The sequence below is a fragment of the Serinus canaria genome, chromosome 1 (assembly GCF_022539315.1).
Source record: "Serinus canaria isolate serCan28SL12 chromosome 1, serCan2020, whole genome shotgun sequence".
In the NCBI taxonomy this organism is placed as follows: Eukaryota; Metazoa; Chordata; class Aves; order Passeriformes; family Fringillidae; genus Serinus; species Serinus canaria.
This window is the reverse complement of record NC_066313.1, coordinates 64,413,834-64,432,824: the sequence shown is the minus strand read 5'-3', so window position 1 is coordinate 64,432,824 and position 18,991 is coordinate 64,413,834. Positions and strand designations below refer to the sequence as shown.

Genomic DNA, 18,991 nt, shown 5'->3' with positions numbered 1-18,991 from the left:
TTGCTTGTGAATACGTCAAAAGCCTCAAATCATTTAACATATTGTGAAAATAATTTAAAAACATCGTTAAAAAGTAAAACTAAATCTTAAATTATTCATGTAATTCAGAAAAATTCAGAAACACATAATTTGGGCTACCCTGCTTAATGTTCATTAAATTTACGTTACTGTTTTAGTAATCACAATTGCAAAAATAAATCCTTTGTATCATCCTTTCAATTGATTGTTGTTAAAATTATCATGAGAAACAGAAATTACACAAGGTCATACATAACTTTTAAAACTCAGACAAGTTGTGTCTTGCTTTTGAGTGACAAAACTTAGAAGCTAAAGCTAAGAACCTTTTGAAGGCCCTATTCTATAAAATTTGTTTTCCAAAAGTCTGAGTTCATCTCCTACTTTTAACAAAATTCATTCCTTAACAGTTATCAATTCAGTGTATTTCCAGCTTCTAGTAGAGCACTGTGTGAAGACAATGAAACAGCTAATATAGGACTCTAGCTTCCATTACTGTCAATCCCACATGCATTATAGAAATAGTGATTAAATACTTCTGTATTTTTACAGAAGTAAAAATGACACACATCATGCTTGCTCATTAGATTTCTAAAGTAAAATTTTTTATATTTATTTTTGCAATGTGAGAACTACAATCAAGTGATGTGGACAGACATTTCCCTTTTTCTTAAATACACTTTTCAGAAAGCCTTCACTAGGAAATTATTAATGGAAGTATTTCAAGAACTGTTCTAGTCAAAAAACACACAACTCTCAGGTCTAACACATTGATTTGAATGCCAGGAGATTCTGTTCACACCTCCCCTTTTGAGATTTTTTTTAAATGCTGTCTTGCCTTCAAATTTAGATCTGACCAACACGACCAGTAGGTTTCAGACCTAGTGTGCCAAGAGCTGCTCATCAGCCACTGTCTCTGTTCCTCTGGGAGCCTTCTCAGGAACCCCCTCCAGCCCCGAGTCGGCAGACACTGGGGGAGCAACCCCGACACGGCCGACTGCGGGGAGACACTTTCTCGTGCCCTGAGGGTGCTGAGGGCAGCTAGGCTAGTTGCCTTTGCAGCAGAGGAGACACCAGAGACATCGCTGGAAGAAAGGGCTAACTCTTAGCAGGGGTTAATCCAAGGTTTTATTCAGGAGCTGTGGGGAACTCCTGCACCTCAGGGGGCCTCCTGCTGAGAGCTCCCGGAGATGTGCCAAGGTTACACTTAAAGGGAGGAGGAAACCAAAAGTAGATAACATTTTACCAACCAATAAATGACCCAAAGGGATGGGTACTAAGGGATAGACACTTAGGACAGCGTATAAAACAAGTCTTGGGGGGCTGACCCCTGGCCTCTGACCGAAGCTTCTAGATGAAGGGGATAGGATGCTGAGTGATTGAAAGAGATCCAGGGTAGGGATTTGGGGATGATCTCATCAAGGGAGAGAAATTCCATAGGTAAAGGGAAGGGGGTACAGTCTGTGGTAAACTATTTGGAAAAACTACAGGGATACAAGAAACAAAACTACTTCAAAGTATTACAAAGTATAAAAACACAGTACAATAAGCCACTGTCTGTCACTTTGGTACAAGCTTTGCTGTGGGTTGTAGAATAGAACAGAAAACAGAACTTCCATCCAGTATCCTGGGACATCCTTGCTATGAAAAGATGGTGACTGCTTCACCTGGAACACTTCTTAGAATGGACTTCTCTTTTTCAATAATCTAATGAAGTTTACCAGAGCTCTACATAAACAGATCCCAGAAATATCAGTGTATCCTTTATCTCTCCTTTCCCTCTTGGTCACTAGGGCCACAAGATTAACCTATGGATTTTTTCCCCCTATTCACATTTATAAATTCCAGAAGGTTCTTGTAAATAAATACAAGCAAATTCAACTAAATCTGATTTGATTACACAAAGGGAATTCTGGGCTTCTGATCCCCTCTTCAATCCATCATTTTAATTAACTGATGGTTTTCTTGAATGGATGAAAGGTTGTGGAGGGATAGAAGGTAAGAAAAAAGTGCAGAAGGTAATCTCACCCCTGAGGAAGTGCAGCTGTACTAATCACCTAAGATTAGGAACAGGCCTGCCCTTAATGGGGCACAGCTGTGACCAGTAAGAGTGCTAAAAGAGAGGGTGAGCTAGTTGAGAAGAGAGTTTGGGTTAGCTGTACTGAGAAGAGATAGAGAGATGGAGCTTATTGGTTGTGCTGTGAAGGAGTCAGTGCTGTGAGGAGCTGCCCGTGAAAAATCACTGACTTTTGAAATATGACAACAAAAGGTTAGCTTGTATTAATAATTTTGGTAATAAAGGGCATGCAAAAGTTAAAAAAAATCCTTAAAAAATTAATTATTTTTTAAGGATTTATCTAAGTAGTTTGGTAATTTCTGTAAGCAACAGAATAATACTAGCAATTAAGAAAGGCTGCACCATTTCTTAGTGATAGTACTGAGACCAATGAATCTTATTGCATCTTCTTAGATTTGTTCCAAAGAGTACCAAAGCATCAATTTGGACACAGTTGTTCTTCACAGACACTGGTAGTGTCAGGTGATCAACTCCAAGTTTAGTACTAAAACTATTACCAAAGCCACAACACTAGCTTTTAATTTTAGGGTAACCAGTAATACATTTTACTTAAACCTAACTAACATCACAGATCTCTGTCAAACCAAGGAAAAAGCTGTTTAGAGAATTACTAAACAACTTCTTTTGACATAAAGCTCATTTTATATTTCTAAGAGAACTAAACTTGGCATTTGCTCTCATCACACCCCAGCCGTTCACTTCTGTCCAGTGACTTACTCTTGGTACTACTGGTAGTATTTATGAAGCCACACAATATAATCTGGTTGGAAAAAAGCAATCCAAAACCAGACTAATACCCCTTCCACTTTTTCTTTCCCACAAAGACCAATGTCCCTCATGCCTTTAGGTGGGACAAATCTGAAAATGTAAGTGATTTTGCAGTTATACTGGTTCCTATGCAAGTTATCCTAGGCTGCTCATGGAATCTACCCTGTTGAGGATTTGTTGCAGATTGAGGAGTTTTTGAAGAACAATGGCCATATTCAGCCTATCCACAATTCAGCCTGCTTGGGATAATGGACAACATATACAGAAAATGGGGTCGGTATATCCTTGAAAAAGATACAAGAAGAGTCAACTGGACTCAGCAAGTTTGTCAGTGAGCTTAGGAAAGTGAGGAAAAAGACAGTTCATGGGAGGGACAGAAAACCACAGCCAGACATGCAAAAAGTTAGATTATCTAATCAGCACCCTATCTCAGACGTGTGAACAGCTAGACCTGGCCAATCATGTATTAGCTAGAGACATGTGGACAGTAGAGAATAATTATAAATATAGTTTTTTAGGGATAATAAATTTGGCTTCACTGGATCATATTGGTTGTGGTGTGATGTCCCTGAACCTCCACATCCCACACCCTTCCCCCCACACCACCCTAGTCACAGAAGGAATACAATACTGAAAAAAAACCTGCTGTTTCTCTGTACCAAATCTAGACACTTTAATTTTCAAAAAGGATCACTTAATGACACTAATAAATTTATTAATAAAACCTGAAAAATCCCACATTATTTAAAAACTCCCTTAATATATCTCAAACAGTTTATTACACTTGCATTGGAAAAGCAAAATAGTATATATAATCCAGGTAATTGAGGTCATATGTATAAAAATTTATTAGAAACCACAGATTAAGTTCTCCATCAGAAAACTACATACCACTTTTGTGAAATCCCCAAACTTGATTTTCATTTTTATGTTTCCAAGCAGAAATGTTGCAAGTTGCATTTTGACCAAATACTGTGCTATGTGTTTTGGCTTTTTGAAAAGAGGATTGCTTTTCTGGAGATTTTGTTCTCAGCAACTGATTGTCCTTATGGCTTACAACAGAACACTCCTAGGTGAATAAGAAAAAGTTAGTTTTTAAACAATTTTAACAGAAATGCTCCAAAAGAAACAAGACCCAAGATTACTAACTGCAAATTTCAAGTATAGTAAGTACTTAAGTACTATCTCTACTCTTCTGAAATGAGAAAGAAATGAAGTACCACATCTTCTCTACAAAGATATTTAAAACATGCTGTCTGCAAGAACTACCTCATTTCTAGGGCTCACATGAATGTCTGAATGAGCCTGACTTGAATCTTGCAGCCAGCAATGTCTGTGCTTTTTTCTTTTCATTCCCTGGGCTTCTCAATTGTGAGATCTGAATGAAGCACTTAATGCCTTCACACTTTACTCCTAATCTAAAAAGCAAAATTTGGCTTAGTCCGGATCCAGCAGTTCAAGGACCAACAGCAGGAAAAGGCAGCTGTGTGACATTGGCAAGTCCCTCTAGGATGGGTTTGATACCAGACAAGTGATTCTGGCAGGCATATGCTCACATAAAATTCCTGTCCAACAGAGTGACAAGGGCAAGAACTTAGATGAGTATTTTTAGAAGTTAATGACAAAATATCTGTTGTTCTTCAAAGGGCACATTTGTCCTGTCTTCAATGAACAGTTTAAAATTTGGTATCAGTGGTCTGTAAGACACCATCAGTCAGCACTTCCTATTGGCATAGAAGTGGCTTTTAGCAAGTCACATCCAGAAGTCAGGGCTGAATGGCTTTACTTGAGGTGTTTTTATAATTGGTACCAACAGTCAGTACTGTCTCCCCTTTAAGGACTTTCAAGACATAGCAGACCCTAAACAAAGTTTGTGGCATCATGTGACCATAATTACTGAGAGGAGATGATCGTTACTCTCTTCTCCAAAGAAACTAGCCTTGCTTCCAAGTCTCTGGAAGAAGTAGAACTCTTTCCCATCAGTCACAAGATTAGGGGGTTGAGAGCTTTGCTAGATATGTATTATCATTTGTAATGTGTTTTTCAAATAGGTCCTCAAAGGGCTTGTAAAAAGACTGTACCCATGCAGAAAGTTCCCCACCAAGTCAGCATGGCAGGTATGGTCTAGGATTCAACACTAAATTTATAAAAATTAGCAGCAGACAGTTTTTCTCCAGAAATGTCATTCTCCACAGGCACATGTTTAAAACTTAGCAATAAATGAAGCAAGAAGAACAAAAGAAACAAAAATTATAGACAGACTACAACAGTCATGAACAGCCTCACTACTACTATTCAGGCATATATAACTCAGTTTCCTCCAAAACAGCCTTTGCTTTTATCATAAAACTTTTTTTTTTTTGCCAGTTCAAGATGTTTGTCCTGCATTTATTCAATATCGTCTCTGAACCAACACTACATTAGCATCTTTATTATCATCTGACAGTCTCTCCCCTCAGGCTCCCTGAAACCAAATACAATGGGGAACGGATGCTTTAGATGGGAAGCTTATCACATTTTAACCACAACTCCTACCTTTGTTCTAGGCAGCTGAGATTTATTCTGAAACGCAATAGTGTTCACATCATTTTCTCTGCAACTGTTTTCAGCCCCTGCAGTATCCATAATGCTGTTTCCACAAGTCTGTGTATTGTAACCACTGTCCACCTGAAATCAAAGAGCAGGGCTTGAAAATTGTACTGTCATTTAACATAAATAAATCCCTCAGATACCTGGTATGATTTGCATTTGATTAACAGAGCTTAATCCAACAAACCAACTATGACTGGTTAATAACAAAAGCAAATTGTGAACAGGTCTGTTAGCATTAATTTGGATCAAGTTAAATATACTAATGTACAGAGCAACGCAAAAATAATTGCTATGCTAACTCCACCAAAAGGGGATGAAGGGAAGGGATAAAAGTCACAATACCCCCTGGATGCCATATCCAATAAGAGAAAATAACAATTACTTCCATATTAGTGTACGTATTCCAAGTTATGTTGAGCTCAGCTTTACAGAGAAACCAAAAATTGTATTTTTACCTGAATACTACTGTTGTCACAAGGAATTGCGCTGCTTTCTGCAAGAGGTGACATGCACATACGAGAGCTTTCAACACTGAAAGTAATGCCTGTCATAAAGCTGGTCATTGGTGTATTGCTACTGCCAATTGTTTCTTTCATCCACGTGTTTTCCTCTGACACTTCAGCTGCATCAGCCATGTCTACAGTATTATTTTCCTTTAAGCCTTCTATATCCTGAAATGATGACAACCTTTGATGACAACCTTCTGAGTGATCTGGTGAAATAGACACAGTTGCCACCACGAGATGTGTACCATGTGCAAAAGTATCACTGTCTTCCTGATGTACCTTTATTCCATTATCCATTTCTGAGAAGCGAGCTTCTGCTGGAGAAGTGTTTTCCTTGTCTTCCTCATCCTCATGATTCTCAACTGCAATTGGTATTCTAATGACAGAAGTCTGATACTGAGCAGTTCCTCTACAGGCTCCAAGTCTCATAGGAGAGCAATTTTTAATTGGAGAACAACCATCTATGTAAGGACTTCTTGTACTTGGGGGTGTCATTCTATTTGAGGAAGAAGGAATATCTGGAGAACGAAATGTAAATTTTCTTTGGTCTGGAAAAAAATGAGCAAAGTTTAACTACACCTGGTATCTAATAGAAAAACTCATCATTCTCAGGGCCCTACAGTCCACTGAATAATTTATAGCCAACTACAGAGTATTTCACTACAGAATATTTCCCTGACTGTTGCCTCCCAACCCAACCAAACAAGCAAACCCAAAAACCAAACCCATCACCCATACATTCATTTTAACAAGGTATATGGTAAAGTCAAGTTTTTATCCCGCCATATTTCTATTCTTTTCTATGACATGATTTGCTGTATTGGAGAGCTTGTATTTTTAAATGTCATTACTATACAGTATTCAAAGGGAAATGGGTGAAGGCTGGTTTACTGTAATCCGTTAGTGCCCCATTCCTTTTTTCCTAAACGAATGTCAATACACAATCTATAGGCACTTAAATTTTTTGGCAGCAATGAAGTTTAAGATCAGACAAGTGAGAAAACACCTGTGCAACCTCCATATATAACGGTGTAAAATACCATTAAACAAAATGTGTGTATAAATATGTGTAATCATACCAAACCTGTATAAATAAGGCATTAAGCCTTACCAGGTATGGACACACCATGAAACAGTGACATTTTCTAGAGCAATGAGGGCATACAAGGTTTGTGATTTCGTCATTAGTCATTTCATTTCAAATAATCTTCATGATGGCATGATTTGAAAGCTCAAGCTAAACATTTTTCGTCCATTGGCATTAACATGCTTCAGGCTGGGCCAAATCAGAATTGTAACCTGACTAAATTCAGGCATGTGGCTTTAAAACCCTCCCTACACTAGATTAAATTAACCCTTTTAACTTTTCTTCATTCGTATTTGGTCTCAGTACCTTCTGCAATATTTTCCCTAGCTGATCAGTTGCAAGCATATACATTTCAGTGCTTCACATATTTCACTGCTGAACAGCAGATGTGTTAGACAGGAGACTGCTGGTCTGCCAAGCAAAGAAACTCATCTCCAAACAGAAAAATGTTCCAGCAAGAATTTACGAGTTTTTATAATAAAAATACATTACTCAAGATAGAGTAATACATATAGAATCAAACCATACCTGAGAGTGGTGTTTTTCTTATGTGAAAAGCAATTGGTGAAAAAGCCGGAGAACTATTAGGTGCAGGAGAGCCCTCTGGAAATGGGGGACTGGTTATACTTCCTAGGCTATAAGCTCTTGCTCCTCCCTGAATAGGACTTGATGAAAACTGACCCTTCAGAATAGAGAAGGGAAAAAAAATAAAAAATTAAACCCACAGAGCAATATTTTCATAATGTAAACTGTGGCTAACATGTATATACAAAATTGTTCTAACTGAAATGCTTAATATGGCATCACTGGGAAGGACTAATCCTTTACAGTGACAATCTCCAGTTTAGCTTAAATATTCCAGTTGCAGCTCTTCACCCGGACCTTATGCTTCCACATAGGGAAAAGAGCAATGGACACAGACTGTCACTTAATACCAGCTAGGACTATTTTATCCACTACACTTAAGATGTAGTGAAAGAAATGAGAAACGTAAATAGGGAATTAATGCTATCTATGTATCTAGTCAAGTGTTCAATCTAAATTTCTTATTCATATCACTGCAGATATAAGTCAGCCACTATTTATATTTTATTATAATCCAATCTACTCAATTCAGCGGTAGATACAAGAGCGTTTCTCTTTAAGAAAAGAGAATGACCTTGCTTAAGACTATCATGCAAATAAACTAAACCCCCCCCCAAAAACCCCAACCAAACAACAACAACAACCCCCCAAAAAACCAACAACCAAATAAAAAAAAAAAACACCCCAGACCAAAACCCATGCTCTCACCCACCCATCACTTCTGGCCATATAATTATATTGTGGGTATTCTTTACTAGGGTAAAGAATTTATTTAAGGTAAACCTTTTACCTTTTTATTTAAGGTAACTTATTTAAGCTACACTATCTTAGTGTAGGTAGGTTTTTTCCATGCACTTCAAACCACCACACAGATGAAAATACATCACCTAAACCACTTTAGCTATGTCCACATGGGGATAAGGTTCATCTTGTTTAATTTAAAAAAATGGACATTTCATTCTGTGTTCAAATAAATGTCTATTCATCTGAAAACTCTGGCCAGTAGGAAAAAAAAAGGCATATTTAGCACTGCACTTCAAAGATCCACAAGTCATTTCTTCACTATAAATGAGCTTATGAGATTTAAAGGAAATATAATTATATCACATGTTCATATGAACTGTTATTGTAGTCAACAATTCATGGATTTAAACAAAACTTTTTTGTAGACACATTTCATGGGGAAAAAAGGTTTCATCATGCTTTCAGCAAGTCTTTTGTATGTTTTAATTCCTACTCCCTTTTCATAACAAAATTAAAACATAATTCCCAATACAAAAGAAGAGCGGCATAACAAAATAATTTGAAATAATAAAAAGTCAGTAATATATTAATTCAGGACTTTTGTTCACATATTTTTTTCAGAATTTGAACAAAAAAGGCCCCAAGTTTTAGTCTAACTCCTATTCTCCCATAAAGTACTTCCCACCCAGCCCACAAAACATCTACTTACTGAACTAGATGTGTCCAGGGGGCTTCTGCACCGGACTGGAGATAATTCTATGGAACAAAGCACTCCAAGTGGCTGACTACCACATGGACTATGCAAAGAAGGGGACAAACATGCAGATACATTCCCATTCTCTTCTAAAAACAGCTTTCTTCTGAGTGACGAAGAACTCAGATTTTCCTGAGACTGATCTGCGAATTCATCGGTTCTAAAATATTCACCTAGAAATGTGGGGGAAAAATTGTTTCCAATAAGAATGCAGAAAAAAAATACATTCCATTACAGAGACATATGTAATTAAATAAAACATTTAATCTAATTTACCAATACAGCACCTAATTAATCTGTTTAGGCACCTATCCCAAAGAATTGCTTGTCATCCCTACAAAAAGTCACCTCTGTCTACTATGGGTCATTCCACTTCTGCCTATCATCCCTTAATACTAAAGTCTGAATTTAAAAAAATAAATACTGGCTTCTACATACTTATTGATCTTTCTCCAGAACTGTATTATTCCTCACATCTGAGGTGTCAAACAGGGATTATTCTACTACCCAAGCAAATCTAGACTCTTTTTCACATCTCCCATATGCTTTGATGGTCTTCAGAATACATCCAGAGGCAAACCAGGTTAGACTTCAAGAAAGTACAAGTAGTTAGCTGTTTACAGTAGGAAAGCATAAACTAAAACCCATTAAAATATGCTCCAGTCTACCAGATTATTTTAGATTTTCTTCTCTTGTTCTATTCTAGTTGGATATTCCCTGTAGGAGAAATTTTTCATCAACTCCCAAACTATGTATTGATGGAAGCATTTGTTAAGACAAAAAACAAAGGCAATAAATATGTTTTGCTGGCCCACGGTCATGGTTCTGAATTTCAGCACTGGGATAGGAGCATGCAGCCAAAATGCTCTGAGCTGGCTGTACCCACTGTTCCACCTATGAGCTGTTAAGATAGACCCTTCCAGCCCCCTTGCCTGAGAAGGTGGCAGAAATTGCTTGATGCAGCACTTGCAATCAGACAGTTAATTTGGACTCCTGCCTCCTCACTCTGCAGTCATGGCTTTTTTGCCACCACACAACTTCTAGTACCCACCATGGTTTCACGTACAGTAAAGCCAGAGTTACAGCTCAGCTTTACTCAAGGCAAGGTTGGGCTTTGAGACTCCTGACTGGCATCTGTACAAACAGCTCTGGTAAGACAAATTACTGCTCTGTTTGTGTGTTTGGGAGATGCAGAGGCTGTCTAGAATCATAGAGCATCTTGAGTTGGAAGGGACACACAGGGATCATGTAAATCTAACTCCTGGCCCTGCCCTGCACAGGACCTCCCAAGAGTCACACCATGTCCCTCAGAGCAATGGCCAAATGCTTCTTTAACTCTGTCAGGCTGGTGCTGTGACCACTTCCCTGGGGAGCCTCTTCCAGCGCCCCACCACCCTCTGATACCCAATCCAAACCTCCCCTGACAACTTCAGGCCATTCCCTCAGGTCCTGTCACCAGAGAAAAGAGAGCACTGCCTGCCCCTTCTCTTCCCCTCATGAGGAAATTGTAGAAGGCAATGAGATCCCCACTCAACCACATGCAGGCAGCACAATTTCCAGTCATGCAATAATTGTCCATTTAGATACAGAAAACTTTCATTCATACATTTAGTTTTCACTATTTCACAAGACAAACTCAGCCAAGAATACAAAACCAAGTTTTTTACATAGACATTCATAATTTAATTTAGACATTACATGACATACCTAGTATTTTCTCTAAATTAAAATCCACTGGCAAAGACAGTACTGTCTGACAAGCAGCTGCAACAAAACCAACAAAATTAGCTTACAGTGACCTTTTGCTAAAGCTGTAGAAACAAAAATTCACTTTCAAATTGCATTGCAATTGAGGTATTTAAATTACAGTTGCAATAAGGAAAAGTGTTAATTAAAGTACGATTCTGTTTTGACAACACTGCATGCAGCACACTAGGCTTAGAGATAAAAACCCAAGAGTTTTAAGAATGCCTCTAGAGGCTTTTATGTTAACTGAGAAGTCTCTGAAGAAAGGAAGGATTCAAAATTAAGTGGCAGAAAAATCAAAATACCTTGGGGAAAAACAGTAACTATTTATCTAAAATGATACAGTTTAAAAGATTTCTGATATTTATTTGGCATAGAAAATAATCATGATTCTCTAACCCAAAACAATCCAGCATATTAAAGGTTTTTCAAAAATGTAATTTACTTGTAAATCTGAAGCTCACATTCACTTCTAAATCCATAAAAAGTACAGACACTGTGCTGGAAAAAATGCACTCCACAGTCTACAGGGGACTTATTTTTTTACTTGAAAAAATACAACAGAGTATAATAGAATTAAATTTCTATGAGAAATGGGTATTAAAACTAACAGTACCATACAGTTCAAGAAAAACTATTCCTACAGTAACAGTAACAAACAAATAATTTCCTTTTGAAATTAAATATCCAGTAAAAAATGGATTATTTTTGTTCAGAGAAAGCCTGCAATTTTTGGCATTGCCTTTTACTCACCATTGCTTTTCCCAGGCTGCAAGCTCAGCTGTCTTCCAGTCGGGGAAATGTTACTTATATCCACGTCTGGAAAACATGGAACTTAAATTTATACATGCAGTGCACATAGTTTTGAAATGTAGCAACATTAAGTTAGAATACTTAATATTACCAAACAAAATTTTTGCATCAATGTTTGGAAGAGATTAGAAAGGAGTACTGAGAAAAGGTTACCAATATAGCTATTGAGAGAATTTCAGCATGGTTCTATTCAAAAAAGCTTAGTGAAGTAGCATCAACATGGCCCAAAACATTGTCTCTATATGACAGAGATTTAAAACAAACTAGCTCATGCTTAGCTAAAGAGGCTGTGCTCAAGTAAAACAGAAATGGAATGATTTCCAGAAAATCATTCTGTCTGGACTGGAGAAAGGTGAAGATACACTTCAAATTTTTTTATGCAGCTGAAGAACACATTAAACTATTTTCTATTTTCCTTCTCCATTCACTTTACCAGATTTCAGATAATGCCTTGTGTTCCCTGCCCTTAAAGTGACCATATTGCAACTGACAATTATAAAAAAACACTATTCACAAGCTGCATCACCTTGATAAAAAAATCCAACAGCTTAGCCTGTTCCAAATCTTCCAAAAATCTCCACTTATTTAAGACTTTCAGACCAAACAACAGGGCATGCAAACAGTGCTTTATAGCTCACATTTTCCATCTTGTAATCAATTTGTTCTGTATTCTGCTGGTTATATATAAACTTCAATAAGAGCATTAAGGACAAAATCTAACAGTGGCATAAACGAAATAAACTTAGAAAATCCACCACTTGTGGCAGTGAGCCAGCAGGATGACAACAGGAATTTATGCTGCTAGTAAAAGAATACATAATTTTATTTCTAATATGCTATATGGTGAGGAATAAGAGGACAAGCAAATATCTGAAGGAAAAAAGTGAAGTAGAACACTCTGCTATTACTGGTATCAACACAGTTGACAGTTACAGATACAAAGTTATGTGTGCAAATTAAAATGCTTGCAGACAGATTATTAACTGAGAAAAATTTAAGAACAAAGACCAAGAATAACAAAAAGGAAAATTATACAAGACTTTCAATTAATAAATAATTCTTAAAGAAAGCACTTGGCACCAGCAGCTGCAAAATCAACCAATTGTGCCATATTTTATCCCTGGTTCTTAACATTTAAATTGAGGTTGGAAAAAAAAAAAGCTTGCTAAATTATCCAAAAGCTATATTATTTGGGGTGGACACACAAAAGCAACTTACATTTAGTTGAATTAAACTGAGAAACTTGCTTGCCTTCATGTTCAATCCAGGGAGAAGGAACTATGAGTTTTTTTGTGAAAAACTGGAGTAGAATAAAAACAAACCATCTCAGCACTTTTTAAAATTTTCAACTTTAAATTTAGACTAGTACCCTGAACAAGAAAAAAAATTTAGAACATATTATTTTAGGCCCAAAGTGGTTAAAGAAAAAACAATTTGATTTGAAGACCCCTATGTTCTTTATGACCCATTGCCCCTCAGATCCTTCAAGTCCGCAGAATGAAAACTACACACAAGTTTCATTTAACAGTAATTATTCCTTTTAAAAATTTAATTGTCCCTACCATGCTTCTTGCATAGTAGTTTAAAAGTAATTAGTTTTAAATGTTCAGGTTTTTAAGTTTTACTTTGACAATCGAACATTTCACAGAAGTGACAGACACTGCAGTAACAGTAAAAGTGATAAACCAAGGCTTTTTGGCAACATTATTAGTGTCAGTGTATTTGGCTAATAACTAACTGGTTAGGAGCAAAACATTTTTGAATACTGGCAGTTCAGTCTTTTTCTGTGAACCAGAAACTGTCTACCACCACAGCTGCACTGAGAAACACCCTGATGTTGAGGAGACAAACACTTTTACAAAGCTTCAAGAAACACATGGCAAACCCTGTTCTCAAATAAGTGCAAGACTCAAAGCAAATGAAAAAAACATTGCTTGAAACACGCAGCTATTAAAGGTATAACTTTTATCTGAGACAGGGTTTCAAGCTGTTCAGCTGCATAACCCATTAGGTTATACCTCACAAAGAGGAAATACCCCTTTTAATGCAATTTTAGAACAACAGAGCATCTTAGCTGCAGGTCAACTACACAGCTCCTTTACAGAATCATAAAACATTTTTTGTTTAAGAGAGAGAAACTGATAGACCAGCCTATCAGATACTTTCTTTTTTTTAATTAAAAATAACATTCAAGGTTTCTGTAGTGAATATTTTAAACACTTGACTTTTCCTTCTCTGCTAGCCAAATGAATAGTGAAAAACAAAATGAAAAATGGGTGGGAAAATACAAGCTACCAGAATAAAGTCTTCCATCCAACAAAGCAAACTTTGGAAGAATTAAAAAAAAAAAAAAAAAACCAAAAAAAACCATACAAATTCTTCAATATTTCAAAAAATGCAGTATCACTCCAACTGTTACTGTAAACCCCCAAATTCTCATTGTTTCTAACCTGAAGTTAGTAAAAGTTATATTACAGCCACATTACCACTAGCCAAAAAAACAAAAAAAAAAAAAAATCTCTTGTTTTGACCTACACGTCTCTGATGGAAGAGGGGAAGAAAAGGAGTGTGTGGATTCCAGCTACAACTGCAAGGGATGAGGGTGCAAAATTACCTTCTTACTGAAATATAACAGGCTTCTTTAAAATCCTGTAAAAGACATGGATCTTTTCTGCAGACAAATCAATATTTGATAGCAAAAAGTTTATTACCTCCTCAATAGCTTTTTGCCTTCGGTCTTCTGTCTCCTTATCAATTCTAAGTAACAAATGAAAAACAACTCTATTATCAAAACCATCACATAAGTAGGAAGAGATGTAAAGTCCAGCCATAAAATAATTTATAGCTGCTCAAGAGGAGCTTTATAAATTAAATTGCAGTAAACCCTAAATCTTAGGATGTTTTTACTCTTACATGCAATGACATACAGAAATTTAGAAATATAAATGCATTTCTCAATTCAATTGATTTGAAAAATATTTGTACCATTCAGAAGCGCATAATAGCAAATACTCTGTTTACTCAGCAGGTCTGGACAAAAACTCAGTCATAACTGATCGTCCAAAATAATTTCATATTAATGAATTTCACATTTAATTTTACTATTAAATGTCACGAGATTAGACTTGCACTATAAAACCAAGCAGACTAAAAAACTGAGCTGTAAGAAATTAAAAGGGCAACTGAAAACACTCCTGGAATTTGCACACTCAAATTCCTGACAAAGCCCACTTTCCTAGCACAGAGTTCTCTCAGTCTGCCACAGTTTCTTCACTTTCAGTTTCTAACAATAACGGTATTTCCTTGTGCGGATTTTAACTTAGTTTTTAAAAAAATATTTTAGTTACTTCATGATGTGTGAGATTCTATATTTATATTTCCTCTAACAGTCACCTTCAAGCTTGACTTTCAGTTACTACAGTGTAATTTACTGTAAAATTTTTTGAAGCTTGTAAATGTTCATCATTTTCTTAGCTGAACCACCTAATACTTTCATTCACAGTTCATATACCTGAATTACCCTTGAATAATTTTAGAAATCAGTCAGATAACAAGATATTATTAGAAAAACAAGCACACACAGATGTGACACATACATAAACTCTCCCAGCTCTCTCTTTAACGCCTATCAGACCTCAAATATATCTGCAGTGTTTGGACATGCCACCTTCAGCAACATCTGCCTAGATGATGCTAAAGTGACAGATCTATGGAAGCTCTTGTTATTGTTATTTAGGTTGTATAGGTTATTGTACCAAAAAACAAGCATACAACCACTGTGGATTCATGTCTGTGTATGCACTGAAACATGAGAGCATGGCCACAGCAAATCTACACACAGTCAAACTAGCCTCTTTCCACTCACAGCAGATGATTAAAAAAAAAAATGAACCACAGTGATTATGAAACATTGGGACAGACTGAAAGGACCCACAGAGAATGCATGTTTGTATCTACAGGCCATGTCACACATCATCACTGGAATTGTCACCCAAGTCATCTCCATTAAAGCTAGCTTGTCTGAGTAAGGTTCCAAAAACAATGCAATTAACTCCCTAAAAAAACATTAGGCTTAAAGCTTTAAAACTTATAAAAAGCAGGAAAGGACAGGAAACATTAAGACCTGGTGAGTCAGATACAGCTGGGGACAGTAATAGTCCTACAGCTTTTATTATTCAAAAAGAGAGATGGAGGTTCAGTCAGACACTAAAAACAGTAAGTTTTTATGATGAGGGTGTTGAAACACTGGAACAGGTTGCTTGGAGAGGTGGTAGATGACCCATCCCTAGAACATTCAAGATCAAGGCGGATGTGACTGAGCAACCTGATCTAGACAGGACAGGTTCATTACTCTATTCTTGCAGCACTTCATGCCTTGAGAAGCAGTTCCTTCTGCAAGTTTGTATCTGAGAAATGTACAGGAGAGTCTACAGGATTCACCATTAAGGTTCTCCCTGGCTACTTTCACTTGGCACTCTCTACCACTTGCATGTAAAATTATCCCTCAAGAAAAGTTCCAAATACCAAGACTTTTTTGCCCACCCATTTTCCTCATGCAAGTTATTTTCAGAGAAGGAAAAAAAATTGAGGTAAAGTTCTCAAACTACTTCAAGTAACTAGCCCCCTCCTTCACATTAAGTCTAATCTATACCTTTGAAAGAAACTGCTGGGGCTTCCCCAGCACATCTACCCTTCTGGAGGAGCCCCAGGGACCAAAGAAGCATTCTGAGAAGATAAACTGTGTTGTAACAAGGAGCAGAAGAGATAGCCTGGCAATGATCACTGGCAAGACATTTTCTTGCTTCCACTAGCTGCTTTTATCTGGCTGTCTTCCAAACTGCAATCAGAATGGATCAGCAGTTCTTAACGCTAAAAGGAAGCAACACAGAGGTAGCCTCATCCAAATACTATATCCACACCATGTAAAAAATTGCCTAAGATTCTAATAAAAAGTCTTTAATGCTATGCTGAAATGTTAATAAAGCAAAAGAACAAGTGTTCTAGTATTAAAGCTAAGTTAGCAGCATAAAAACAGATTATAAGTTACCTAGCTTGGCTCAAATAAATTCCTTGGCGTCGAATGTCTTCTGAGTCTATTTCCACAGGATTTATTAGAGCGAGCTGATCAATAGACCATCTGAATTTTCCTGGTGTCTAAAGAAAGAAACAGGCATCTTAATGCTTGCTATTCTAAAGAGATAAAAATAAAAGCACGGGACAAATCTCAGTGGAACAATACAATCACAGCTTCCATATAGTTTCTGTCAAAAACAATCAAAAGTGTTCCTATTTAAATGATCTACTCTAAAAAAAAGTAAGTCAGGCTTCTTATCCTGCTGGTAGTAATATTACAATGATTAACAACATAATATTGAAGTGGAAGATTACAGCTGGTAGTCTCAAACTGAGGTGTCAGTTTCTTCTCAATTCCTACACACAGGTCTACTAAAAGTACATAATTTGTGATGAACTTAAATTGCTTCTTCAATCCAAACTGTGGTTCCACAGAAACTCAGTATCCTAACCCAAGTTATCCAAATAATAGAGCAGTCTTCCTTTCAGTTACCCTAAGAAGACCAGAGCTGCAATGCCTGTACATTCTGCAATGCTTCCCTCATATATGCCATACACAGGGCACAACAAAATCCAATTCAGAAATAAGAAGCTTCAACCCTTTAAGAAAGTACTGTTCAAATGTATTTGCAAAATTATCTACCAGGTGAGTCTTTAGTTTCATTAGCAGATTCACCTCTACTGCTTATCAGAAAATAATTTCACCTGCAAACTAGTAAAGTAATTTACAACGAAAAAAACAGTTCTAGATAAACAAAATCATTGACTTGAATACACAAACAACTCACAACAGAAGTGTAATTTGCATGTTTTATTTGCAACCAGGCTACTCAGCATCTAAGTAGAAACTGGTTTTCTGCACTGTAAGTAGGACCAGAGTACCACATCTAACAACTAGTCTTTATCTACTTTCTACTGGTTTTAGCACTCAATTGCTAATATCTAAAGACAAAATAAATTTAAGCAGGGAGGAAGACTAAGTGGCAATATTAGTATTTAGAAGCAGCATAGCTCTGTGAAAAGAAGAAACTCCAAATGCCACCAAAGTTCTTTAGCTTGGTACATATGTTGAAGTACACTAAAAAAAATACCCCTTTTAATGCATTTGAAAATATTAGCACTACATCTGTATAGTTACACAACTAACGACTAGATCTTACAGATGAGGATTTTGTTGACTTAAAGACTGAAGGACTGGAAACAATCTGCTCCTGAAGACTGTAATAATCATTGGGACTTTCAAAAGGATTCAGGATTGCGACTCGTCCTGGAGTTTCTGGAGTTATCTGCATTTTAGCTTCTTCGGTATCACCCATAACACTAAGCTATAACTGAAAGACAGGGAGAGCAAAATTAAGGAAAACAACGAAATCACACTTTTGACATTTTAGGGCCACTTTTAAGGAACGAGCAACATTTCAAAAACGAAGTTAGCTATGGGTTGGACCTAATTACATAAAGTTGTTAAAGAAGGCTGGTACGAACAACTGCAAGCAAACAGAAAGTAAGAAAACGAGTTAAGAAAGAACATGAAAAGAGGGACTGAGAAAAGCCAAGTAAACACCCAAACAAGGGCAAAACAACTAGCAAACAAGAGAAAAAAAATCAAATAACAAACAAACAAACAAAAAACCCAACTAAGCACCAGAAGTGACCAAACAGCTCCAGCGGCCGGGGCAGCAATAACGCCCCGCCTGGGTCCCGCTCCGCCCGGGCGCTAAAACCGCCCGCCCTTCGCCTCAACGGGCCGGGGGCAGCCTCGCCCCTCGCGGGGCTCCGGCAGGAGGCACCTCCGGGCTCCGACCGCTCCCGCGCCTCCGGCCGCGAAGGGGACGGGAACCCGGGGGAAGCGATCCCGCTGAGCCCCTCCTCACGCTTCCATCCGGGACGCTGCCACCCCCCCGAGCCGCTCACCGCTCTCCCAAGCCCCGCCGCCGAGGAGGCGATACCGGGTAACCCGGGAGTGCCAGGAATGCCAGAAATGCCAAGGATGCGGGCACGGCCACCTGCCGCCGTTATACGGCCGCTGCCGCCGCGCCGCTCCCGCCCCGCCGCGCCGCGCCGGGCGGCCCTTTAATGAACCCCGCCCACTCTGCGGATCTGACCAATCACGGAGAGCGGTGTGCGCCCTCGGGCCAATGGCAGAGCTGCCTCTCTCTCGAACGGGCCAATCGCCAGCGCCACCGCCGCACGAATTCAAAGAAAGCCCGCCCCCGCCGCTCTGGCGCTGC

At 37.8% G+C, this 18,991-nt stretch overlaps 1 protein-coding gene across 1 annotated transcript; it reads right to left on the bottom strand.

The window, feature by feature from the left end:
* Nucleotides 1–582: 582 nt before the first annotated feature.
* BORA (BORA aurora kinase A activator) lies at nucleotides 583–18,821 on the bottom strand. Its single transcript, XM_050978251.1, has 12 exons — nucleotides 18,675–18,821; nucleotides 17,921–18,091; nucleotides 16,735–16,841; nucleotides 14,399–14,444; nucleotides 12,906–12,987; nucleotides 11,628–11,693; nucleotides 10,836–10,892; nucleotides 9,084–9,301; nucleotides 7,574–7,727; nucleotides 5,908–6,506; nucleotides 5,396–5,527; nucleotides 583–3,929 (listed from the first exon to the last, which is right to left on the bottom strand). The coding sequence occupies exons 2-12, from the start codon at nucleotides 18,074–18,076 to the stop codon at nucleotides 3,744–3,746; spliced, it is 1,803 nt and encodes a 600-aa protein (XP_050834208.1). The 5' UTR covers nucleotides 18,077–18,091; nucleotides 18,675–18,821; the 3' UTR covers nucleotides 583–3,743.
* Between the last annotated feature and the right edge of the window lie 170 nt (nucleotides 18,822–18,991).